Source organism: Camponotus vicinus, unplaced genomic scaffold (genome assembly GCF_025532165.1).
Source record: "Camponotus vicinus isolate PSW18456_S1 unplaced genomic scaffold, iyCamVici1.0 SCAF_9, whole genome shotgun sequence".
Lineage (NCBI taxonomy): Eukaryota > Metazoa > Arthropoda > Insecta > Hymenoptera > Formicidae > Camponotus > Camponotus vicinus.
Window position 1 is genome coordinate 10,831,936 of NW_028141981.1, and position 26,698 is coordinate 10,858,633.

Genomic DNA, 26,698 nt, shown 5'->3' on the forward strand with positions numbered 1-26,698 from the left:
ATTTTTGCTCATAATTCAAAAACTACGCTTCAAATCAAATTTTGGTAAAGGAAAAATTGTCTTAGAATGGTGTCAGGAATACGTCATTTTAAAGACATAACGTTTTTCAGGATCGCCCTGTATAAGGCCGCGGCACAGGTCCCACGAGTCACGACTTATCAGTCAAAGAGTGCGGACTATTATAGCCGCATCTCCTCTAGCTTTTGCGAGGAGCTCCAGAGCTCCATAAATTAACCACAGACGGTTAATTTTTTTTTTGATGACGAATTCCGTCATATATTAGAAACTGATCTATATCCAATGTAAAAATATTTGAGTATGTATAATTAGTCAATCTTGGTTAAAGAAGAAAATAATATATTGGTCCAATATTACAATTCAATATTGGCTCAAAATGAAATCGCGTCTACTTTGCAATATTGGACCAATATTGGAAATATTGGATATACAGGGTGGCCCATTTTAATCCATCCAGTCGAATATCTCGAAAACCAAGCCCGGGAGAGAAAAATGTTTCAGACAAAAGTTGTTTGGTTTCGAGGGGGCCATAAGACGGTACCATTGGTTTGACCTTGAAGAGTCATTTGAAGGTCACGTGAAGGTCACTTCAATTTTTTTAAATGGAACACCCTATATATTTTTGCACATTCTTGTAGCTTATCTCGAGAGCTTTCTAAAACACTATAATTAAGTACCTTTTCGTTAAGTACTTTTTAAGTTATGAGGCTTGAAATAATATCTTAATTTTACATAAATCGTAAAATATCTAATACAATATTCATTTTTCGAATATCTTACCTTAATACTTTTATGTATAAAATAATGAGAGGAATCAATTGGTGTAAAGAAAAAACATAGTTGTTTTTAAGAGAAAATATGGAATTGTTAATTGCAAATTACATATTTTTTCTTCAAAACAACTATGTGTTTTCTTTACACCAATTGATTCCTCTCATTATTTTGTACGTAAAAGTATTAAGGTAAGATAATCGAAAAATGAATATTTTACAAGATATTTTACGGTTTATGTAAAATTAAGAAATTATTTCAAGCCTCATAACTCAAAAAGTACTTAACGAAAAGATACTTAATTATAGTGTTTTGGAAAGCTCTCGAGGTCAGCTATAAGAATATGTAATGAAAATAGGGGGTGCCATTTAAAAAAATTGAGGTGACCTTCACGTGACCCTCAAATGACTCTTCAAGGTCAAACCAATGATACCATCTTATGGCCCCCTCGAAACCAAACAACTTTTGTCTGAAACATTTTTCTCTCCCGGGCTTGGTTTTCGAGATATTCGACTGGATGGATTAAAATGGGCCACCCTGTATATTGTTAGCCAATATTGCTCCAATAAAGTGTGCTACTAGGGAACATTTCAAGAGGAACTTGTAAATTCCCTTTGTCTGTTCACAGATGGTTCCAAAATTCCTAAAAGCGAGTTTACTGGATTTGCTATTTTATCAATGGATCAATCCATTAGCCTGAAATATAGATCTGTGTCGTATGCTTCCATCTTTTCTCTTGAGGCAATGGCTATTCTTGAATCGATCATCCAAGCCTCAAGACTTCAGGTGTCTAAAGGTGCCTTTTCATGCAGCGAATTTTTCGCTGCGAATGATATATAGCGAGTAGCGAATAATTCTCCGTGAAGTAGCGAATTATTCGTCGCGAATAAGCGAATAGTAAGAAGTGAGCTGAATTTTTATTTTTCTAAAATGGAAGAAAATTCAATTACTACCTGGACGCGTTGGTATAATCAACAAATACAATTTTTTTTCAATTATGTACAAATAAATAATTTTTATCAGGAAAATATACGGAAAAGGAGAGCTGCTGCCCTTGTTGCTGTACTCTTAAATGTGAAAAAAAGAAAATATTCTCATAAAAAATATTGGATAGCACCCATTTTTCAAGCAAGAAAAGAGCATGGATTCTTTCATGCTGTGCTACCCAAGCTTTTAGAAGACTTGAGATTTCATAATTACATACGTATATCTGCAACCCAATTAGAAGATTTAATCCTAAAAAAAGAAATTAAGAAAGGCATTTATAAAATAGATAAACATACAAAGTACTTATAAATTCAATTCCTTATAAAAATTCTATAAATATAATTATATACAATAAATATAATTTCTTTTTATAAATTCAGTGACTTACTTGTGTTGAATCCATTTTCAAAATGTTGCATCAGCGAATATTCGTAAAAAGCTGAAAAAATCCAGCGAATAGCGTTTAGGCTGCTTTCACATGGAGAGTAACTTGTGTACGCGTAACTTACGCCAAACTCATCAACCAATCACATCGTTTTAGTTATCATACGCAAATTCACCTAGTTATTTAACGTAATACCGATACGCTAAATTCAATTTTTTGCGTAAGCCGTCGAAAGTCGCATATAGGCAACATCAGTCAGATCAGTGTATTTGCGCGATTTGCACTGAAAAAATGAACCAAATTCGGGTAAGAACAAATTTTAACAAATTTTATATAAAATAAAAATTATCCATTCAATTTAGATGTAATTCATCCCTTGCACAATATAACGAAATAATTTTAAGGTTATCTCTGGTTAAAATTATTTTTAGAATCTCTCATAACAATTTTTTAGATTTCTTTATTTGAACATTTCTGAAAGATGTGTCAATTCATATAGAAAATCTTAAAATTTTCTGAGAAAGTTTTAGAATTTTTATACAAATTGACGCATCTTTCAAAAATGTTCAGAAAAAGGAATCTAAAAACTGTTCTGAGAAATTCTGAAAATAATATTCACCAAGTAAACCTTAAAATTATTTCGTTATATTGTTCAAGCAATGAATTCCCACACAGAAGAAAATATCTAATGGATATCTACTGGATATCTACATATCCATTTAATGTCCATATCCACTATGGATAACCAATAGATATCTAATAGATGTCTAAAATGTTTATATCTCCTGAATAACCAATGATGATATCCATTGAATATCCATATAAAATCCCTATATCCATATCTACTGAAAATCTATCAAAGATATCCACTGGACATCCATATAAAATCCACATATCCATATCTACTGAAAATCTACCAAAGATATCCAATGGATATTCATATACTTCCACGAGCTTCATGCCTCGCCGCTAGGTGGCGAAAAGGAAAACGCCTAACCCGAAAGTGGGATCCATCTAAGACAATATATAAGGCCGCAGCACAGGTCCCACGAGTCACGGCTTATCGGTCAAAGAGCGCACACTATTATAGCCGCATGTCCTCTAGCTTTTGCGAGGAGCTCTAGAGCTCCATATAATTAACCGCAGACGGTTAATTTTTTTTTAAATTCCGTTATATATGGTATCTACATGTATCTATATATAATAAATATCCACTGAATATTGTATAGATATTTACAGGATATTGGTTTACATATCCTGTAGATATTTATGGAACATTGAATAAATATCCACGCAGAAATCTGATGAATATCCAGTATACATGCAATGGATATCTACAGAAATATCCACTAGATATTGTATGAATATCTAATGGATATTTATGTAGATATCCTATGGATATTTATGAGATCTCGAATGGCGGACATCTGGATATCTAAAGCACGTCTAATAAATGTTTCCTATATTCGTGGATATCCCTAATGTCAATTGAGAATATCTAATAGATATCTAATAGATATTATTTTCTGTGTGGGTTATGTCTAATTGTAAGTATTGAATGAATATCTTATGGCCCAACGTGTCCAATAATTACTCTGTCATTTGCATGCTGGACGAGTTTGAGCAACCTGTTGTGGCTTACCCGACAAAAACAGTACGTGAAATCCACGTTATTACCACGTAGATTAATATCGTTGAATTCACGTGGATATTCGAGTGGATAATCCGCTTAAAAACGGTACTAGAATCTACGTGGAATCTATGTGAAAATTTCATGAACTTTCGAGACATATTACTTTTTTCATTTTTGATAAGTGAATATCTTGGACATTTATAAAAGTATATAAATACACTCGGCCATAAGAATAATTTTATTTTTATTTTATTTTTAATATACGCAATAAATAGGCTATCTCCCCTTTATCCGTTTAATTTCAAATAATCTATTCCATATTCTGAATCCCAACAAGCGATCCAGATTATTAAACAAATTATTTTAAATTAAATCAGTTTATTAAAATAAACTGACTAAAGGACCGTCTACAATGAAAATAACATCGGTGGAGTGGACGGTGGAGTAAGGCGTAAAACTAGGAGTAAAGGGTCGTCTACAATGGCCGTAGCATAAGGTTGTAAGGCCGTAGTCGTAAGAAATTGACCAATCCCAGTTGAAGTTCAGGAGAATAATCAACTGTGATTGGTCAATTTCTTACGACTACGGCCTTACAACCTTATGCTACGGCCATTGTAGACGACCCTTAATGCGAAATGGAAAAGAACCATTCGCTTACGCCTTACTCCACCGTCCACCGTCCACTCCACCAATATTACTTCCATCGTAGACGGTCCTTAAAAGAAAAAATAAACTTCGGACCGTGTTAGTATCAGTTCTTTATATACACTTTATGACGAAAAGTTTGTTCAAAAACATCAAAAATTAATTAAGACTCTCGCAATGGCACTCGACTAAAAAGGAGAGTCGAGGGCCCGACCGTTCGTTCGACGCCCCTGGCAGCCGATAGCGAGATATCGCTTTGTCAGCGAATATCCGAAAACAGCGCTCGCCCTTCTCGAAAGATCCAACAACAACAAATAACCCGTTAGATCGCTCAATTTAAACATTGTCTCGGTAACCGTCGAGTTCACGAAAAATCGGGATCTTTCGAGAAGGGCTTGAGTATAAATCGACGCGATCACGGAGCACTGAGCCTTTTGTCGAAAAGTCTCCGACGCGATCATTTAGCTCTCGAATATTAAAAACGTTCTTTCCGTCGCTCGCGGAATAAAGCGATTTTCTCCGTTGCTTGCGGATTCAAAATTCAGCTTGAATCTTTCGATCTTTTCTTCGTCGTTAGTCGAAAAACTGTAAATATATTAAAAATTGTATTTGTGAATTAGAATAAAGGACTGTACATAGACACATATATATATCGGGACTTGTCGTTCTCTTTCTTTCGTGCCGCGCTCACTTCTCGGCCTATTCTCGCGTCTTTTGCTAACAAGTTGAATACGAGTTAGCTAATTTGATGCAGCGCCGCATAGCGGCAAAGCGAGGAAGCATATTCTATATACATATATACTATTAAATATTTAGAAACATACAGATATAATCTTTTTTTTAGCAAACTTTTTTATCTTTCTGAAAGATTTCAGAAATATTGCAAATACAATATTATATAAGATATAAATATAAATATAAATATTATAATATTATAATATAAATATTATAAATATTATAAAAAACATGATGCAGGTATATTTCTAAAATATTTCAGATACAAAATTACAATTGAAAAATTTTAATAAAATATCTTTTAACATTACAATATTACCGAGTCGTTGAATGATTAATCATAATTTCAATAGAAATATCCATATGAAATCTACATTGATATTTCGAGAATAAAGTACCTCGATGTAATAATGAAAAAAGAAAGTTGTATCCACATAGATAATTCGTGGATAAATCTGCATCCACGTAAGCCACGTAAAATACGTGGATTCGACGAGGATGTGACGTAACTGTTTTTGTCGGGTATGTATCTTCACTTACATATTTCTTTTTTAATATAGCACAAATGTGGATACTGTGGATGAATTTTTAAATTTACCACAAACTTTGCTGAGCACGAGTGCTTCAAAGATTATATGGAAGAAATAGATCACATCAATGTTGACGAAAACTATGTCGTGACAATAGGTATGATTACTATACATATCTTTTCACTCACTCATTTCACTCTATTAAATAAATTAAATAATATAATTATTTAACAGTTAAAAACAATGCAACAGTTGACAAAAAAGAAAATTTAAACGAACTCTTAATTGAAGCAGTTAGAAGCAAACCTGGCTTATATGATCTTCGTGTACCTGCTTTAGAGAGGACAACGTTACGCAAAAAAGCATTATATTATTTTCTTAGTGATAGAATGCAATATATAAAATATTGAAAAAACTTTATATTATATTATATGTATGACAGAATAATATATAATATTTTAATTACATTAAGATATATTAAAAATGTATAAATATTTATATTAAAGTAAATTTTTATTTAAATTATATATGTAATCCATTATTCCATTATATATATACATACTTTATATGTTACTTTTTGTTATTTTTTAATTGTTCAATGAGAAATAATATACTTGAAATATATAAACAACTATATAATATTATACAATGAGAAATGATATACTTGGAATATATAATACTATATAAAACATTAAACTTATACATATTAGATTTACATTTTTAAAATTAAATTATTTAGTAACACTTATCGTTTACCGAAGTTCTGTATGTACCTCTTAAAATAATAAAAATTAGAATATTTTATTAGTTAATCAAAATTAATTTAATTTTTAATTAGTTAATCAAAATTAATAATTGTTATTATTAGCACTTTTGAGTATTTGATCGCAGAACTATATGTGTGAAACCTGTTAAAATATTATTTTCATTTATTTATTTATATATTTTCTTATTTATTTATCATTATTTTTTATTTACATACTTTTTATTTATACACACTGCACCTCATCCATTTACTTCACCGTACATTACGTTTAACCGTATGATTACGCACATTTTTAAGTACCTAATTCACATGGCGCGTATTTAGCAATACGCCTAAATAATTATAGGGAGTCAGGTTATTAAAGACCTCCTATTAACTGTCGTTCGATGTCGGGTGGATTGATACATTCAGTTTGTCTTTATAAAAATATATTTTACAACAAAGGAATTTACAACTATGGTTTCAGTCTTTGGTAACTTACGTCCGCTTCGGACGACGAGACACACTAGAGTGAGTGCCTCTATGTCTTTGGTGGATCGGGGCGAGGTATGTGATGGCCACGGTCTTACATACAGGTCTGGAAACTCCGGTGGTGGGGGAGGTCTCACTTAGTGTGTCCGTTTTTCGGAAGTTCACGGCTTGCCTGCTAGGTTCGCTGCGATCTAGAAGTCATTTTAGACATATGTTAGAGAGAGAACGACTACTGCCGTCTATCTCTGTCTCTCTCGCTCGTATTGCGACTTCTAGTCGAAAAACGGACACACTAAGTGAGACCTCCCCCACCACTAAAAAAGGCCTGAGTTTCCAGACCTGTATGTAAGACCGTGGTGATGGCGCTAGTGCGTTCGTAAACCCATTCATCTGTATTTTGTCCAGATGGAGGGACGCCACAAATAATAATAACCAATAGAAAATCGATTTTAGTATTTCTGCTATGTTCTACAACAGAAAGTCTAATTTTTATTGGTTAAATTTGTTACGCTTTACGCGAAATTTAACGAAATACGCTCCATGTGAAAGGGCTTTTTTTAAATGGCGTAAGTTCTGGCATATTACTAGAATACGCAAGGTACGTAGCAGTACGCGCGTACGCAAGTTACGCTCCATGTGAAAGTAGCCTTATTCGCTAGCGAACTGCGAATGATCACGTGACCTCTATTCGCGGCGATTTATTCGCTACATGAATTGGCACCTTAAAGTTACAATTTTTTCAGATTTAAAATCTGTTCTTACGTCATTACAAAATATTAATCTTAAAAATAATACGTCTCACTTGATTTTTAAAATCAAGCACGAGACAAGCCTACTTGTTAAAAATGGCATTTCTGTTAAATTTATCTGGATTCCAAGTCATTGTGGGATATTGGGCAATGAAAAAGTGGATCTATTAGCCAAAAATGCCACCAGGTCAGGATGCGAGTATCAACAGTATATCTCACTCAATGATTTTCGTACCTCCTCAAAGACGAAACAATTCGAAAAATTTTTTGATTGATGTAAACGGTTATCGAACGAAAAGACTTCGTGGTATTTTAATAATTGCTTTATACCCTCCAGACATCCGTGGTACAACCTTTATGACATCTCTAGGAAAACAATAGTTTCCATATGTAGAATCAGAAGCGGTCATACCTCTCTCAAGACTAGTCTTGCCAGATTGATTATAGTACCCTCTCCTAACTGCCCTGTATGTGACACTCCTGAGTCACTGGATCATATTTTCTGGGAATGTAAACGCTTTACGACTCAAAGAGAACAATTAAATAAGTATTGCATTAAATCGATTAATACATTTCCCTTTCCAGTCAAGTCTCTTGTTATAGATTTAGGAGATGAAAATATTGTATTCGTGCTTAATCAATTTATTACATCAATTAATTATAACATTTAAAGTTGCTAAAATATTCCTACTTAGATAATAGTATGTATATAAAAATAATTACATAGAATAAGATTATAGTGTAGATTGTAATATCATATCACACAAAACTGTAATATCAAATTATATCGAAGTACTCCAGTAATAGCTCTACCGCTTAGTACCAAGTAATTACTACGCATTTATACATAGGAAAAAGAAGGAAAAAAGAAAGAAAGAAAAGGAAAAATGTACCGTAGTCTATAATATTATTGTTAACAATATTGTTTTTTTAAATACTTATCCACTGTAAATATTACCTCTGTACTTACCGACCAAGGATTAAATTTGTATGTGCTGTATGGCTGTACGTCAGAGCCCGCTTTGGCTCAATAAAAAAAAAAAAAAGAAGAAAAAAAAAGCGGGCCGTGACACCTCTCATTCTTCCCTCTGGTATATGTTACATATAGTTACTAACAAATTTGTGGTAAGACTTGAACTATCAACAATATATATATATATATATATATATATATATATATATATATATATATATATACACATATATATATATATATACATATATATATATATATATATATATATATATATATATATATATACATACATATATATATATATATACATATATATATATATATATAAATTATAAAAAAATTAATCAGAAGACTAGAAAATACATACACACGTGCGCGCGCGCGCTCACACACACACACACAGGGCGTCCCAGAACACTACATACAAGCGCTTGTGAGGAGATAGAGCCCAGTAAACTGAACAAAAAAGTCTTATACCATTTTACAATTTTCGCAATAATAATAGAAATATTAAATATTAAAATCGGACGAAAGAAAGAAGCGTTCCTTTCATTCATCCGATTTTAATATTTAATATTTCTGTTATTATTGCGAAAATTGTAAAATGGTATAAGACTTTTCTGTTCAGTTTACTGATCTCTACCTCCTCACAAGCGCTTGTATGTAATATTCTGGGACGCCCTGTATATGTATTCCCTAGCTTCTGAAAAATTTTTTATGATTTGTAGATATTTAATTGCTTTTTATATTTCAACAGATTTTTAGTTTACATGAATGTTATAAATGAATGTGAAAGAAGCTAAAGAAAACCTTAAACCATATTTAAATAATAGCTGTAAGAGAAAATTCATATTTACAATAGAATGTGAGTCACAAATTGATATTGTCAAAGATTATAATAAAAAATAATGCAATTATAAATTATATACATACATTGCAAATGCAAAACTATGCAAAGTATTCCTAAAGTGGTCAGAATTTGAGATTTTATTTACTTAAAAGTTTCAGGGATATTTTGCCTACATTTGTATACATTAACACTAATTAAAAATTCATAAAAAATAAAAATAAAAAAATGAAAGGAAAAAAAAAGTTATTTGCTAAATGTAATAAATTTTGTCAAATTCTTTTTTTATGCAGTTGTTCAATTGTTCTCTGAAAAAATGCTAGCAACAAACAAGTGTGGAAGGTACTATTTGCTTGCACTGGACAATCACATAATTTGTATAAATAGATTTATCGTACAAAAATATAATATGGCAATTTGTAAAATGCAAATTTTATAAAATAAGGTTTATAAAACAGGTAATAAACAGATAATGTGTATTAACATCATGTTAGGACTAGAATTGTCTTAGAATTAAATTAGTATTTTTGCTTTAATATTTATTTACATTGTGTGTCACAACCAAAGAACAATTAGCAATGTGCATTAGTTAGGCACATATCAAAAAACAATATTAACTATTAATTTTTTACTTCTCTCTTATTTTACTACAAGCTCTCAGTCTAATTAAATATGAATTGTTAACTATCAAACATCAAAGTTTTATGAAAATGCTATGCAACAAAAAATTGAAGACTTAAATATTTCTAATAGAAATCTAGAATGTATTCTCTCTTATATGGTTAATATAACAATTATATGTAAATGTAATTTTTACAAAATTATGAATGCATTGGTTTTTAGGTCAGTCATTCACTCTGATATTGAGAAAAATTATGAATATACACACATAAAATCTCTCTCATTGTGTTAATGAAACATAAGTTATATAAAATTAATATTATCTGTTCATAACATACAAATCACGATTTTTACATGTAAAAAAACCAACAATCAATATATTTTAATATATCAACAATCAAAATTATTTTTATTTAATATTAAAAAGTTTATATTAATTTTGCGAGATGATTATATTTTATATAACAGAAAATATATATACACAAACAAATAAAAATCTAACTACAAAAAAGTTAAAATCTTTACATATTGTCAAAATGAATTTGGTAAAAAAATTTCTCATCAAAAATTGGATTTTATGACTTTTGTACAATAATTCGAAATTTTCTTATAAAATATGTGTCTATGATATTAGTCTGATGTTTTTAATTGTTTCATGATTTGTTGTGTAATCAATTTAGTCGCTTCGCTTGCATTGGGTATAAGAAATTTATCCATATCGGAAATAACCGTATCATTATATTGCGTTGTACCATATTTGAAAGTTATTAGATCAGCATGTCGCTTTCTCGACGTTATTTTAACAATACTCGTTAAAGGACGCTTAACGATTACATGTGCGGCACCTTTTCGTTCCGGGATTTCTCGCAGTACTATAAGATGACTATCGGTAACCAATAGTTGACTGAAATAGAAGAAATGTCTGTAAGAAATGCGATCGTTTTTACGTGCAAGAAAAAATTTCGTTTTTGTTATACATTCACCTATCACAGAGATCACCATTGACTTTCACTTCTTGGCATTTAAAGGAATGTAATAAATTAGGATTTTTCATCCATTGCTGTACAGATACTACTTCAATAGGCTCTTCACTTTCATTATTAGTCATAGTACTATCTATGAGAGATGGATTTATCAGATATAATTTTTTGTATAAGCAGTTTATATATAGGAACCACATTTAAAAATAGTTTAAAAAATGCTTACCTATTTCTTGATCATCATCTATACTAAACACAGGCGCAGTTTTTCTTTGACGTTTAATGTAATCTAAATCTTTGCCATCATTCTTTTCTGTATTGCTATTGACGTTCGCTGTAGGATTAACAATATAATCGAACAACTTTCCTTTTACTTCTTGGCTCTTTAATTTCATAGCTAATCCGATTTTTCCCAAAAGATCGGAATTATTATTTTTAACTTTCACTGGGCTCGCTTCGTTTGAATTTTCTTCCAACATGTTAGTATTACACACTAGACAATGCTGTGAATTATGATCGACAAGACTTGATACTACTTCATCACCAAAATATTCATGAATGGCTGAAAACAAATTAAAAAATTATATAATATATATGATTTTTTTTCATCAATTGCAAAATAAAAATATAGTTTACCTTGATATCCAGAAGTGATCATGCTAACATATTGTGTATGCTTTTGTAAAAAGGATGCTACTACCATATGTGTATAACGATCTTCCTCTTGTCTACCACTTCCTAAAAAACAAAGATGTTCTCCACCAGCTTGTGAACCAACAGCTAGTGCTTGGCGTTGAGCTTGCAGTAAACCTTGCACTGCTGTGGCAAACGCGGCAGGTTCTTGAAGCATCTAAAAACATGCAAATATATTTAATCTGTTTTTGTATTACATTTTACTGTTTTTGTTTTACATTTTAAATATATACAAAAAAATTAAAACCTGCAAATATATACATCATTTTAGTAAGAATTTTAAAATTGGTTTGGTAAATTTGAAATCTTTTAAAAATATTCTTATAATTAATAATACTTACCAAGTTACAATCAAGATGAAATGCTGTTGGTAAATGGCCTGCATTATACTGTTCTGCTGGTCTACAATCTACGAGAAAAAATCTAACAGTCTCGACAGTATTAAGAATGGATGGAGCTTCAATAGCATTTTCTACTAATTCTTGCGCCGATACTGGTAAGCACAATGCATGAGATATTGATTTCTCGTCAGAATTTTCGCCGAACATGATAGGATATAAATCTTGTTTAAAAGATGTTGGTGTTTTCATTGCATAATATTGTGCCAAGGAACAGAAGTCGGTTACATCCTCTGCTTCTAGAGCACACGGCATTATTGCTATGGCATCTATTATATTTTGTTTGTCTTCGTCCTTCATACTTAAAATTTGTTCTCTACAAAGATAAAAATTAGGTTATATAATGTTATCAACAAATATAATGAAATATCAATTTAATCAACATTTACCTAGCATTTATAATCATAATGAGCGAGAGAAACAGCATGAAAAATGGATCAGCTTGCATAAAATACAAATCCCACATAGTGCAGATTGCTGGCAATGAACAAACACCAGCAAATAGTGTATTCATCCATATTTTTGTATATTGATCAGGTGATATCCTCTTTGTATCCAAAAATGAACACAATTCTGGTTCATGATAGAGGAGCAGTAATCTTAAAACTGAGCTGTATGTTTCGCCTCTAAAAAAAATATATTGTAGAAAAAATGATAAATAAGTGATTTTACATTAGCACAAAACACATTTGTTAACAAGATTATTTGCATTATTTGCATCAATAAGATAACATATATTTTATTTAATAATTTTATATACATACATACATATATATATATACATATATGTGTGTGTGTGTGTGTATATATATATTTTGTATGTGTCTATTTATATACATATGTATATAAAACTATACAATCTGAACATAACAATAATAATTAATTAGCATACTAATTAGCAGACTTTAAAATGATATCGTGTGTCACACTTCTTTGCTATATTCTACTACATATACATATGTATGTATATATGTAAAATATGTATATGTACCTTGGGATATAGATATCTCTTATTGCCTCAAAGAGATTATAAGTTGCAGCACGTGGTAATTTTAAAGCTATCAAAGGACCCAATAATTCTATCCATCCATTTCCTCTTTCATATTGTTTACATTTACTTTTACAATAAAATGTTAATATAGATTCAAGATCAGAAACCACAGAGACTTTATCTTCATCATCATTACCAAGTTTGGCTACAATTGAAAATAACTGTAAATAAGACTGATTAAGAAATCTATATAACATCCTTTTTGTATATTTACCGACTAGTTGTTGACAATCGTCACGAATTATATTTTGTTCAGGTAAATCATAAACTTCATTAAACTGGCTCAATTGATCGCGTCGATCAGTAACATACAGACAAGCCTGCCAAACATCTGGTCTTAAATTTGTAGGGATTGGTTGGCCTTTACAAATAGCATATATGTCAGATGCAGATGGTGCTTCTGTATCAAGAAGCGCTGCTTCCAATTCTAATATCCTGAAATAAACAATTAACTTAAAAATGAACAAAAAAACCTGTTATTTGCAAAAATTATGTTAAAAATAAAGATACATATAAAATGATTACGTATACACAATAGAAATGTACCAACAATATAGACATAACATATTAATTAGCACATATTAATTAGCAAACCTTAAAATAATATTGTGTAAGTCACATTTTTCTACTACATTCTACTACATTCTGCTACTTCTTATAAAATAACGATTACGTAATATATGTATAATATTACATTTAAATTTTTTTATGTACAAATTTGATATAAACCATGTATATCACAAAACATATAAACGTAAAGATTTCGATTAACGTGTAAACGATTAACCATATTATGTATTAATGTAACAACGAAAAAAATGTAACATTCCTCGAAAAGATAAAGAAAAATTGTTTTATCAGTTTACCAGGTGTTCTCGTCCTCTTGTAGTGCCATTGTAGCAATAAATGTCACAGAAAAGACTCCCGATATGTGCGAGAATACGCAAAATTCGATGTTCGTTAAAATTATCTAGGAAAAAAAGAACACTTTTGGACGTTTAATATATTTTGAAACGAAAGCTTTCATATTTGGCGACTTTTTTCAATTGCAATAGACTAACAGTGGCATAATATTTAATGAAACGTAGCTGCTGTTGACAGATCGTCGCCATCTTTCCGGTTAGACGTTTATCGTTAGTTGATATCGTTGAATATTCGATGTTTTTATTTTTACATTACTTGAGATATATTAGAGAATAAAAAATTATGAATAAAATATTTGACTAGATATCTTTAAAATATTCATATTTAAATGAGTTTTTTAAATTGTAAGAAAAATGTTCTTTATAGTTACAGGGAAATATCTGTAGAGTAGAGAATGTACAGTTACACAAATAATAAATTATTTTTATAATGTTCAAGAAATACATATAGATACAATATCGAACGTTTGATTATCGAATAAAAAAAATTCGAGAACTTAAGAAATTCTCTATTCGAAATGTCCTTTTATTCATAATTTTTATCATACGGAAAATAGTGGTTGCAACGATTCGTAAGGAATCCGGATGTTTCTTCGGTAATGTTCGTCGAGAGGGCGCGGCGAAGCTTCCTCCTTCCTCTCGCGAATTCTCGTGAGCCGTCATGAAATAGCATCCGATAGCGCTTTGGTCAACTTTGGTTGGTGTCGAGAACGATCGAGAGGATCGTGTGCAGCGCGAACTCAAAACTCGAAGCAACGGCACCAGGTCTAGAATAAGCCCGCGAGCGTGTCCGCATGATCATCGCTTGGACTTGGTGTTTTGTCGCAGTCTCGCCAGTTACATCGGTGAGAGATTTGCGATTGTCTGTATCGTGGTACCGGTGTCGCGTCGTGGTGACCGTATCCACGCGCGAATAATTCTCGAAGGAATTATGACCGCGAGTGGCGTGGCTGGCAACAGTCCGCTGCCAAAATGGCAACTCGCCCTGGTGGTTGGAGCGCCGGTCGCTCTTGGTCTCGGCTACATGTATTACAAGAACAAGAACAACAGCAACGGCAGTAGCGATAGGGCCAGCAAGTCGTCGGAACGTGATAAGTTCAGGAGCGGCACGACGTCATCCAAGGAGAACGGGGCGCCCGCCGACAAGCAGATCTCCATCGACGGCGACTGTCCACCGAAAGTGCCTTCTCCCGTAGCTGAGTCGGAGGTTAAGAGATCGTGGATTATGAGTCACTATCGTGAAAATTCATTTAACTGACGAGGATAAATAAGAAAAAAAAATATCTTCTACATTGTAGATATATGATATTTTTTAATTATTGAAAAGCGTTGTTAGCGATAATGCAATAATAATATGTATTAATTTATCATCTCTCTGTTGATGAATCAAATTGTTGAATTATTGCTGTTATCACAAGTGATAATTTTCAGTAAATAGAAGCATCTGCAAATATACAAGTGATATAATTTAGTAATAAATATCAATTTTGCACTCAAATGAGATTGACAAGACATTATAAACAAATATTTGATGGATTTTTTTCATTATATACTTGTTCATTTCTTAAAAAAATATAAAATTTTTTTACAATGAAATAATTGTCCATATAGCCATATTAGCATTATATATTGTCACTATATATCTTTAAGTTATCATAAGCTATAGAAGATAAAATGATGGAAATAGATAGATACAAGATATAATTAACTCAAACTTTCATTTTAGATACAAGATATGACTAACTGCAAACTTTTATTTTAGACTCCTTTACAAAAGGCGCAAAAATATAAAAATGAAGGAAATTTACAATTCAAGATGGGAAAATATGATGAAGCCATAATACGATATAATAAAGCAATTGATATTTGTCCAAACGAGAATAAGGAGGATCTTGCAACTTTTTATCAAAATAGGGCAGCTGCTTATGAACAATTGGTAATATAATTACAATAGTAACAACAGTAATAGGTGTAGCAACATATAGTGCAAGTATAAAAAATACTTGTTAATTGTGTGAATTAATTATATGTATCATAATTATTAATAAACTTGCAGAAAAAGTATAGTGCTGTAAAGGCAGATTGTACAAAAGCATTGGAATTAAATCCAAAATATGCAAAAGCTTTGTTACGTCGAGCACGTGCTTTGGAACAAATAGGTGATTTGGAAGCCGCCTTGGAAGATATCACTGCCGCATGTATTCATGAAGGCTTTTATAATCAGACTTCGCTTTCATTGGCGGATAAAGTTTTGGGAAAGCTTGGTGAGTTATATACACACAAAAACATCTTGGTGTTAAATAAAATATTTTTTAAAGTAAAAAAATTAAATAAAAATTATTTTCAGGAAAGCAACATGCTCAGGAAAATTTAGCAAACAAAAAATTCATAATGCCAAGCAAACATTTCATCAAAACTTACATCATGTCTTTTCCTAATGATCCAGTATTTACTAGGCTTCAACATTCAGAAGATATTCCACAGTAAGTATTAACAGAAGAATTTTAATAATATAATTTTGATGTTAATCTTTTAATTTATAATTGTAATGTTTATTATTATTCAATTATCACAGATTTTTTAAGAAACCATTACAAGCATTAAAAGATGAAGAATATGATGATATAATACCATTGTGCACAGAAGTTATTAAGAGTTCTGATTTTAATATATTACCTTCGTCTAAAATGGAAGTATTACTTTTACGAGCTACATTTCATCTTCTCTTGGGCGAGTATGATGCTGCAATTCAAGATTTTGAGAGTATATTAAATAGCGAAGAAACGTCCAAAGATGTAAAAGTAAATGCTCTAATAAAGAGGGCAACCTTATATATGCAACTTGAAAATCCAGACATGACTTTCAAGGATTTTGAACTAGCTATTAGTATAAATCCAAAATATGGTGATATTTATCATCATAGAGGACAGGTATTACACATTATTTTATTGCTTGTTTTTATGAGAAAGTTAAATTATGTATCATAAAGTAATTTAACACGTTAAACGTCACGCTGGTCCCTACGGACCGACGCTGGATTTTGTTTACGCTACGCCGCCGTGCCGGTCCTTGTGTACCAAGGCTGAACATTATCTTTTATTTACACTTTAGTTCATGTACCATCTAAACAGAAAGACAATCAAAATCGTATCCATATGAAGACGTAATTTAATCGCAATCTTTGCGTATCTTAGTTAACTTGCAGTATAAACGGAAAGCCAAACAAAATAGGCTCAGCGTTTAACGTGATAATAGCAATAATTTCAATAATATTATTTTCTCTCAATTCAGCTGAATTTACTCATGCATAAAATGGATGAAGCTAAAAGCGATTATGAAAAGGCGATCCATTATAACCCAGACTTTGGTATTGCATATGTCCAAAAATGTTATACAGACTATCGTTTTGCGATCTTTAACAGAGATGTGAGACTAGCTGAAGAGGCAATGAAAGATTTTGAGAAAGCTTTCATAAAATTCCCGGATCGTTCTGAATGTTATATGTTATATGCTCAGGTGTGTAACCTACAATTTTTTAATATTGAAAGGAATAAAAAAAAAATGTAAACTGAAAGAAAGAGAGTAAATACTAAATTATTACTGTTGTGTACTGTATACACATATATTGATTGTATTGATGAAATTTTGAATGATGATTATTATAGATGATGGCTGAAACTCAACAATATGATAAAGCAGATATGTATTTTGCTAAAGCAATAGAGAAAGACCCAAAGAATGCAACTATTTATGTGCATAAAGGCTTATTACAATTACAATGGAATGGTAATATCGATAAAGCTGTGGAATATTTTCGCAAAGCGTTAGAAACAGATGAGAAATGTGAGCATGCATATGAATCTTTAGGAAGTATCGAAGTGCAAAGGTATGTTTTTTTTAATGCATTCTTTCTTTATAATTAAAATTTGTATATTTCATAAATATATTTTTATTATCAATTATATTTTTTTATATAGAGGGAACATAAGAGAAGCAATAAGATTATTTGATAAAGCTTTGGAATTGTGTCGTACATCCATGGAGCTTGCACATTTATATAGTCTGAGAGATGCTGCACAAACGCAACTTAATTTACAGAATAGGTTGGGTATGGAAGGCATTCGGACGCCTTCGTTATTCAACCCGAATCCTATGTCTTAAATTATTGAAAGATTAAAATAATAAAAAGTATGCACTGTTACCAAATCTAAAGGATCCAATTTTGTATTAACGCATATCCATCTTTATCACATGGGATATCAGAGGAACTGATTAGAAATGTACAAGTAGCTTGTTTCATATTATTTTATATCAAAAGACTGTGGAGCTTGTATAATGGTAGTTTTTTTTGTAATTATATTTAATTTCTGATTTGCATAAAAAAAAGATTAGTAATATGTAAAAAATGTGTTTACATAAGACCATCAAAGCTTTAAAGTATTATAAACTGATATTTATAGACAATTTTTTTTAGAACTGCAAGTTTTATTTGTACGTTTCTGTTTACCTATATGTTATTAATATATGCAAATATTAAAATTTGATATGTATTTGAATTACTTTATAATTATAATCTCAAATTTTGAAAACAGCATATTTATTACTATTTGCTCAAATTACTTTACAATACATTGAAAAATAATGGCCTATTACAGTCAATCAAAAGCATAATTTTTTTGTATTATTTTGTACATGATCAGATAGTGTTTTTTAACTGAATTATGTGCAATTGTTCATATAATAAGAAATTGTATAAAAATTTGTATTTACTTATTTTTTATTCTGTAGAAAATAAAAAATGCATTAATGAATTAAATATTTTAAATATATTTTGGTATAGAATGGTATCATGTAAAATTTTAAAATGGGCCTACGAAATTTTGTAATAAAAAGGTAGAAGAGAATTATCTTCATATACATAAACTATAGTAAATTTATGATTTATAATTATAATATGATATTTTGCTTAATCTTTATTTACAATAGTTGTTAAAGAGAAGAATAATCTTGTACAAATTTTTAAAATATATATATACATATTTTTTATATATAAGAAAAAAAATATATAATCTTATATTTTTAAACATCATAAAATATGGAAGCCAGAGGATATCTAATAATAAATGCCAGTATACTGCTAATAACCTGAAAGACATTAAATTTCTCTCATATTCTGAGTCTTCTTTTATCGTTAAAAGAGCCGCTAAAAGTAATTTATAAGCCTTCTGATTGGTTACAAGGCACTTTTATTGATAAAAGAAGATTTAGAATATGGGTTATTTTCAAAACGATGCACTTATACATTTTTGTTAAAAATATATATATTGTTACCTGAATTATTAATAGAATCGTTGTAACGGTCGGTTCTTTTAATGGACCAGTGTTGATTAATATAAAATTAATCAAAGTTAGATTATTGCAAGTTATAATACCTTTTCCATCTTCTTGCCACTTTATCAATTTAAACATTTTAAATATCCATATCAATAATTTTCCTAAAGTAAAGGAAAATGGATTTTATAATGACAACATTATGAACAATTTCTTTAATATATGTATATGTATGTATGTATATGTACTATATTTATAAAATTATTATACCAATTATATTAAGTTCTGATTTGTTAAATACAGTTATACTAGGCTCCAATTTGTCCGTTTCTTTATTATACCTATGGATAAAAAAGATATGCAATTTCTTTCAGCATATAAACTAATAGAATTGTTTATTTTATAATAATGTTTTTTCAGTTATATATATCTGAAATTTACTTTGGTAATCTATGTCTAGGACATGGTATGAAATGAAAGAGCTGTAGCACGCTATATAGAAAATTGATTATTTGGGGGATGAAAAACAATAGAATTGTTTTGCTGAAGTGACCTATAATACCAACGACAGCAAAAGTCATTCCCGAAAGGTAACAAAACGTATCGCCCACAAAAACCTGCGATGGATACCTTAAAACAAAAAAGAATTGTTATTTTTATTATTATTAATCCCCTATTATTATTCTTATATAATCTTATCTTAAACTAGCTATATAATATATATATATATATATATATATATATATATATATATATGTAGTTATATAGTAGCTATATATATAATATATATATAATATGTATGTATATGTGTATATATGTGTGTATGTGTATATACACTCAGTTCCAAAAAAAGCGGTACACTTGAAATTTGGAAAAAAATCACCAAATTTCAAATGACAATAACTTTGTAAATAATAAAGATAGAAAGGTCTATAAAAAATGAAAATAAAGCTTGAAATCTCTACTTTAAAACTAGGTTCTCCGAAATGTTGCGAGATGACATTTTTAAAAATGACGGATGACGAAACGAGAACATGCAAAATTGAAAAATAATTGTTTGAGTTTGCCATGACACGTGGCGAGAATCAAATGTCGCAGGTCAATGGGGTCAAAAGCATATGATAGTACAGAGATTTCTCTTTAAAATGCTTTTTTGTTCATCTCGATACGATTTTTCACCGAGTACGCATTTGAAGAAAAAAGCGGCTTTTTATTCCAAATGCGTATAACTCGGCGAAAAATCATCGTTAGCATTTTAAAGAGAAATCTCTGTACTATCATATGCTTTTGACCCCATTGACCTGCGACATTTGATTCTCGCCACGTGTCATGGCAAACTCAAACAATTATTTTTCAATTTTGCATGTTCTCGTTTCGTCATCCGTCATTTTTAAAAATGTTATCTCGCAACATTTCGGAGAACCTAGTTTTAAAGTAGAGATTTCAAGCTTTATTTTCATTTTTTATAGACCTTTCTATCTTTATTATTTACAAAGTTATCGTCATTTGAAATTTGGTGATTTTTTTCCAAATTTCAAGTGTACCGCTTTTTTTGGAACTGAGTGTGTGTATACACACACACGCACACGCACGCACGCACGCACACGCACGCACGCACGCACACGCACACACACTATATATATGTAGTAAATTATATATTATTATGCATCCTAATTTTATCTTATATAATTTTATATCAAAATTTTATTTATTTTAATAGTACTTTCTATTTATATATAGAGATTTGATATCCTAAAATTCACGAATATATGAAATAAGACATGTGCTAAAAAAGCCAATTTGAGATACGCCATTGTTCCATGACTATAAGGAAGAACGAAGAACGATTATGATGACTACAAACATGTGAGACTGTATCTAAGAATTATATTTGAAGAATCATGAAGAAGATGGAACCATTTGACATCGGAATCATTATTTTCGTTGTAGAACTCAATTTTTATTGGAATAATGTGAGACACTCCTGGCTTCTGACTCACGAGTGAGTCCGACTCGTCCATAGGACTATTACTCGTGCTCGACAACGGAGAATAACATATAGAATCGCACGAGATGCCTCTCTAAGACGCGTGCGCTTTGCGAATAGTCGCGATCACATTTGCGGCAAGTGTGTTCGTGACGAACACACGGACAGATTGCCGGCTGGCTGTGCGGCACTCGGGCGTGGTTTTTCACGTCGTCACGGTCCGTGCGTGCTGCTACCCGGGCTGGAGACGAGAGTACCCTTCTGAATCCCTTGAAGTCCCGATCAACGGGGACCAGTCAGCTAACGACTATTTGTGGGACTAGAAGTATGCGCGGTATCGCATATCTACGCCGATTGCCAATCGTATAGTTGTGAAATTCCATTTATATTAATTGTCAGGATTAACGCAGACGATTCAACGATTGCGGTCATCGGGAATTAAATGACACGTCATCGCGCCGCGGTCATCCTTGCACAAAAGATCATCGCAACAAGAGATCCTGGTGAAACCATTGGAAATCGCACTGTGAGCGACGCTTTATTACGTATTATTTGTAGCATGTCGTTGACATGCGTACGGAACGAAGACGCCGGGACATTTAATTCACGCGGCGAATCTCGACAAGATATCGCGCGACTTTTTACGCTTGATTGAATGCGAAGACGCTTAAGTTTCGCGAATGTGAAGAATTAGAATTTAATGATAAATAACACACACACACACACACACCCACATATATACAGGAAATATATGAAACATCGGTTAGAAATAAGGACAGCGAATTTTACATTAAAAAAAAAATACGCGAATATAAAAATATAAATATTGTGCGTTTAAGCCGAAAATCAATTCCAGATCAAAATGTAAATTTAAAACATTCAATTATCATTATAAGAAAACAATTATATACATATTGTATTAATAACAATGAAAATAAGATAATTGTGTTATTCTCTGTTCTCAGATGATGCTCATGGGATTAGAATCTTAACAAAAATGTCTTTGACAACAGCAAGATTTTTCTACAGAGACATAAAATGAAATATTAGATTTTCGAGCACAGGGATCGGTGCCATGCAGGTTCGTTTAGATGGAAAGCTGGCGTTGCTGTATACTCTATTAATCTTGCAGGTTCTAATTGTTATGATTTATGTCGCCACAACTCCACCAGCTGAATTAACTGTGTCAACGACTCATGCATCTGTCAGTTTCGTTAAATTTGAAGCATCGCAGGTATAACTGATGAAACTTAATAATGTATATCATTAATTTGTTTCAGATATTTTATAATGAAGCTAAAATTTCTTTTCTTGTTATTAAAGGAACTGCAAATAAATCAAGGCAATCGTAAAAAATCACCAATTTATCAGACAATCAATGGAGAGATAGTATTGAAAGATGTCAAAACTTTTAGGCTGTTTGAAATATATAATCACACAGTATGTTGGAAATTTGGAGTAAACGAGCATAAGATGAGAAGCAACGAGCATCTGGAAAGATGTATATGCAATCAAGGATGGCATGGCTGGGATTGCGGACAACCTGAAGTCGTATGGAGAGCGATCATGGCGTCGAAGCAGAATATTAGTCTGAAACGACGTAAAACTGCTAGACACATTATTCATACCTTCTTTTTGAGTGAATACAATTCAGGCATCGCTGAAGTGATTGTAGAGGAACTCTACAATGTGGTGGATCTTTTTGTAATTTGTGATTTTAACAATGCAGAAGATAATTTTCGGCATAAACTGTCCAAAGGATTGTTACAGCAGGAGCAAAAGAAAATCTTATACATCAACGTAGCGGCAAGGTCTCGCAAACCATTGAGGATAATATCGAAATACGTCTGGGATAGAATTAAGAGTGTAGTACAGAACTTAAGGGACGATGACATTTATGTAATGACGGAGCCCGAACAGATACTGAATTCCAGGGCATTAATGTTCCTCAAAGTGTATGACGGTTGGGCCCAGCCTATCGGATTTAGATTAAGATGGTCGGTATATGGCTTCTTTTGGCAACATCCGCTTAAAACAACGATAACGCTTGGCGCGTATACTGTCGGCTTAATGCGTAATGCCTATCAATCTAACTCACTTGTACTACAGCAATTGGACGGAGACACGAGCGAGAGAGATATTTTAGGATTAGTCATAGGAGATTTAAATCACTATGGCGGATGGTACTGTAATCTGTGCCAAGCGCCTGCAAATATTATTATCGATCTTCGCAACAAGGTGCGGTCTAAGGAAATTCATATCGAAAAGACTATAGATGTGCCGTTTGTTGAAGATCTAATAGGAAGCGGACTGTGGTTGGATGGTAAAACCAACCTTCTGAGAGCTTCTAAATCTAGAGATTCCTACTTTGCGCCTGAAACGATTCTCAATAACACATGGAAATATGACTGGCTAGTAGAGAATTTTTATGCTAAATTAGATTATTACTGACATACTGGTTGCACCAACTGTGATATTAATTTATACTCTATACTCAATGTACACTAATGTAATATTATATACTGAATTTATACATTAAAATATTATGTTGACAAAATTTATATGTTGTGATTTATAATTTAATATGTATAATAATTTTGTATATTTTTATATTTTTGAAATTTTAAAATCTCTTAAATGCAAAAATATTTGTTATATATTTAAATTTATTGTAATATCAAGAAAGAATATTTTATGTGAAAAGATAATCTATGATATAACTTACCAATTAAATTTGAATAATGCAAAAGAAGTTGCTATATAAGGAAGCATAAAGTATATTGAAAATTGATGCGCCTTCCACTGTGTACCAGATAATTCTATAATATTGAAGATGAGAATGCTTGTAGCAATGATTAAACTCTGGCCAACCTCCAAACCATTGATTCCAGCTAATATGTTTATCGCATTTGTACAGAATACAGCCAACATTCCCATATATATATAGTAAAATATCCATAAATCCAATGAAAAACCAAACCATGGTCTCAATGGTTTTGGTATAATGATTACCGTGGAATTATAATTAACATAATAAACCATCAATAATGGCAAGGATGCTATAGTAGGTAAAAGTAATTTGTGTCGCCAACGTAGGTCCAAAACATCATCAGCAAGACCCAAAAGTAGCATGCAACATATGGACAGTAATGCAGCCAGAAATTCAACAAACTGTAATATATGAAAAGTTTGTTCTTTATAAGTATCTTATTTACATATGTCTTTTAAAACAAACATACATAATAATATCATAGTATAAATATCTTTAAAAATTAAATGTTTTAAAAATTTTAATTAAAAAATGGCCATCTTAAATTCAACTGATTTTCTAATACTACTAAAAAAACAGAAATAACTACTTTGTCTAATGTTGTCTAATATAATCTTACCTTGTCGTGTGGAAAGTTTTCATTTTTAAGTATATGATCTGTAAATGGTACAGGAATAAATAGGAACATTGTTATGAGAAATATACATCCGGTAACAACACCTATCGCTTCTGGTCTGCAAAAATAAACCCAACATGTCATATACACGTATCGTTGTATACAATTCACAAAAGAATACATATGTGATGATAAAATGTAATAATATGATATAATATTACATTGAGATTTTCTCGTCTCACTTACACTTTATCACTGGTCCTCTTATTCATGTCAATGCCGTAAAGGTTAGCTTTGACAAACATGGATTTTATCCTCGGAATGAGATGAATAGTCAAATAGCATGCACTCACAGACATTATCGCGTTAATACATATTGGAAATAACAATAACCACATTTCGTCTTCGACGTTCATTTTAAAATTCCACGCGTAACATCAGTTTTAAACAAGCATATATATATACACCCACCCACCCACACGCACGCACGCACGCGCGCCACACACACACACACACACACACACACACACACACACACACACACACACACACACACACACACACACACACACACACACACACATAGCGGAACCAGTGGGTGCATCCAGAAGCACAACCGCTCACTGAGCGGCTAAGTAGCACTCGAATGTGATTGGTCAATTCAAACATAGAAATCAATCACATTGGCCGCATTCAGCAGACTCAACAGTTGGGCAACATTACTAGATTTTCCGATGTAATTCGACGCTGATTGGTCGGACCTGAAAGTAGAAACCAATCATGTTCGATTGCTACTTAGCGGTTGAGTCCGCTGAATGCGGCCATTCAATTGCTACTTAAGCCGGTTATACAATAGCTGTCGTAAGTCGGGTGTCGTAAGAGTTAACCAATCACAGTTGATTTTAGAGAAGAATAATCGAATACGATTGGTCAACTCTTACGACACCCGACTTACGACAGCTATTGTATAACCGGCTTAAAACCGCTCAGTGAGCGGTTGTGCTTCTGGATGCACCCATTAATGGCCGCATTCAGCAGACTCAACTGCTAAGTAGCAATCGAACATGATTGGTTTCTACTTTCAGGTCCGACCAATCAGCGTCGAATTACATCGGAAAATCTAGTAATGTTGCCCAACTGTTGAGTCCGCTGAATGCGGCCATTGTTGCCAGATACTGGAGGAAGAAGTGTAGTACCAACTTAGAGAAATAGTAGTATATCTGTCGTACCAGTTTGACAAATAGTAGTACAAATAGTCGTATTATATAATTTTTTATTTTTTTTAAGAGAAGCATGCTTTTAAATTATTATATGATATATATCGAAACAAAACAATAATATATAGCAATTTCTGAATTTTTATAACATATATAACACAAAAAATGTAATAGAATTTAATAAAAAAAATGCTTTATTATTTAAAAATTAGTTAAATTTTGATAATAAATTATTTTCATAGTATAATGTTTTTTTTATTTTAATTCGATAATTATTCTATTAATAAAGGTATAATAATAAATAATGGAATAGTATATGTAACATTTATTGAAATTAAAAAAAACTAAAATATATTTATATATTATAGAAATTAAAAAGAAATATCTTTTATACATGTATATACTAGTAAATATTTTAATTCAATATGTGAAAATTATTTGTTAATTTATAGATAAATAATTTTTAAGATAATATACGTTGATAATATACGTTGATAATATACGTTGTATAATGAAATTTAGGTAAAAACACAATTAAATTTTAAAAATTTATTACATTATTTTATTACATTATAGTAACTATTTGCATATACAGGGT

The 26,698-nt window shown here is 31.3% G+C and overlaps 5 protein-coding genes across 10 annotated transcripts in view; 2 read left to right on the forward strand and 3 right to left on the reverse strand.

The window, feature by feature from the left end:
- LOC145976691 (uncharacterized) overlaps positions 1-4,471 on the reverse strand; it is an 83,407-nt gene extending 78,936 nt beyond the window's left edge. For both annotated transcript variants that reach the window (XM_083108001.1, XM_083108002.1), the window contains exon 1: positions 4,453-4,471. The gene's annotated coding sequence lies outside the window, so the exon portion shown is untranslated. The remainder of the gene's footprint in view (positions 1-4,452) is intronic.
- A 5,555-nt stretch (positions 4,472-10,026) lies between these two features.
- On the reverse strand, positions 10,027-15,381 carry Tbc1d23 (TBC1 domain family member 23). 3 transcript variants are annotated; one of them, XM_083107674.1, is made up of 10 exons: positions 14,728-15,381; positions 14,123-14,226; positions 13,471-13,691; positions 13,197-13,401; positions 12,595-12,831; positions 12,149-12,521; positions 11,751-11,964; positions 11,341-11,676; positions 11,118-11,250; positions 10,027-11,038 (listed from the first exon to the last, which is right to left on the reverse strand). In XM_083107674.1, exons 2-10 carry the CDS (start codon positions 14,149-14,151, stop codon positions 10,765-10,767), a joined length of 2,022 nt encoding a protein of 673 aa, XP_082963800.1. In that variant the 5' UTR covers positions 14,152-14,226; positions 14,728-15,381; the 3' UTR covers positions 10,027-10,764. The 3 variants fall into 3 exon arrangements, with proteins under 3 accessions (XP_082963800.1, XP_082963798.1, XP_082963799.1); XM_083107672.1 differs by lacking the exon at positions 14,728-15,381 and adding an exon at positions 14,318-14,527; XM_083107673.1 differs by lacking the exon at positions 14,728-15,381 and adding an exon at positions 14,318-14,524 and having other exon boundaries at positions 14,123-14,243.
- Tom70 (translocase of outer membrane 70) lies at positions 14,723-18,385 on the forward strand. The gene is made up of 8 exons (XM_083107675.1): positions 14,723-15,386; positions 15,942-16,115; positions 16,236-16,443; positions 16,527-16,662; positions 16,755-17,109; positions 17,471-17,695; positions 17,845-18,065; positions 18,157-18,385. The coding sequence occupies exons 1-8, from the start codon at positions 15,111-15,113 to the stop codon at positions 18,338-18,340; spliced, it is 1,779 nt and encodes a 592-aa protein (XP_082963801.1). The 5' UTR covers positions 14,723-15,110; the 3' UTR covers positions 18,341-18,385.
- Positions 18,386-18,988: 603 nt separating this feature from the next.
- Positions 18,989-25,379, reverse strand: Alg7 (Alg7 dolichyl-phosphate N-acetylglucosaminephosphotransferase). 2 transcript variants are annotated; one of them, XM_083107679.1, is made up of 7 exons: positions 25,130-25,379; positions 24,887-25,001; positions 24,223-24,668; positions 19,952-20,140; positions 19,781-19,851; positions 19,511-19,674; positions 18,998-19,324 (listed from the first exon to the last, which is right to left on the reverse strand). In XM_083107679.1, the coding sequence occupies exons 1-7, from the start codon at positions 25,297-25,299 to the stop codon at positions 19,259-19,261; spliced, it is 1,221 nt and encodes a 406-aa protein (XP_082963805.1). In that variant the 5' UTR covers positions 25,300-25,379; the 3' UTR covers positions 18,998-19,258. The 2 variants fall into 2 exon arrangements, with proteins under 2 accessions (XP_082963804.1, XP_082963805.1); XM_083107678.1 differs by having other exon boundaries at positions 18,989-19,674.
- On the forward strand, positions 21,310-24,056 carry Mgat3 (beta-1,4-mannosyl-glycoprotein 4-beta-N-acetylglucosaminyltransferase). Of its 2 annotated transcripts, none has more exons than XM_083107676.1 (4): positions 21,310-21,376; positions 21,461-22,023; positions 22,463-22,731; positions 22,821-24,056. In XM_083107676.1, the coding sequence occupies exons 3-4, from the start codon at positions 22,573-22,575 to the stop codon at positions 23,946-23,948; spliced, it is 1,287 nt and encodes a 428-aa protein (XP_082963802.1). In that variant the 5' UTR covers positions 21,310-21,376; positions 21,461-22,023; positions 22,463-22,572; the 3' UTR covers positions 23,949-24,056. The 2 variants fall into 2 exon arrangements, with proteins under 2 accessions (XP_082963802.1, XP_082963803.1); XM_083107677.1 differs by having other exon boundaries at positions 21,374-21,822; positions 21,897-22,023.
- Positions 25,380-26,698: the final 1,319 nt, after the last annotated feature.

Coding starts and splice junctions, on each gene's coding strand:
- Tbc1d23 (XM_083107672.1), bottom strand. CDS start 14,368: ATGGCGACGATCTGTCAACAGCAGCTACGTTTCATTAAATATTATGCC. Junction 14,227..14,317: donor TCATTAAATATTATGCCACT/GTTAGTCTATTG, acceptor TTTTTTTCCTAG/ATAATTTTAACGAACATCGA. Junction 11,965..12,148: donor TTCATCTTGATTGTAACTTG/GTAAGTATTATT, acceptor GCATGTTTTTAG/ATGCTTCAAGAACCTGCCGC.
- Tom70 (XM_083107675.1), top strand. CDS start 15,111: ATGACCGCGAGTGGCGTGGCTGGCAACAGTCCGCTGCCAAAATGGCAA. Junction 16,116..16,235: donor CAGCTGCTTATGAACAATTG/GTAATATAATTA, acceptor ATAAACTTGCAG/AAAAAGTATAGTGCTGTAAA. Junction 16,663..16,754: donor CATTCAGAAGATATTCCACA/GTAAGTATTAAC, acceptor CAATTATCACAG/ATTTTTTAAGAAACCATTAC.
- Mgat3 (XM_083107676.1), top strand. CDS start 22,573: ATGCAGGTTCGTTTAGATGGAAAGCTGGCGTTGCTGTATACTCTATTA. Junction 22,732..22,820: donor TTAAATTTGAAGCATCGCAG/GTATAACTGATG, acceptor TTGTTATTAAAG/GAACTGCAAATAAATCAAGG.
- Alg7 (XM_083107678.1), bottom strand. CDS start 25,299: ATGAACGTCGAAGACGAAATGTGGTTATTGTTATTTCCAATATGTATT. Junction 25,002..25,129: donor AAGAGGACCAGTGATAAAGT/GTAAGTGAGACG, acceptor TTATTTTTGCAG/ACCAGAAGCGATAGGTGTTG. Junction 24,669..24,886: donor AAAACTTTCCACACGACAAG/GTAAGATTATAT, acceptor CATATATTACAG/TTTGTTGAATTTCTGGCTGC.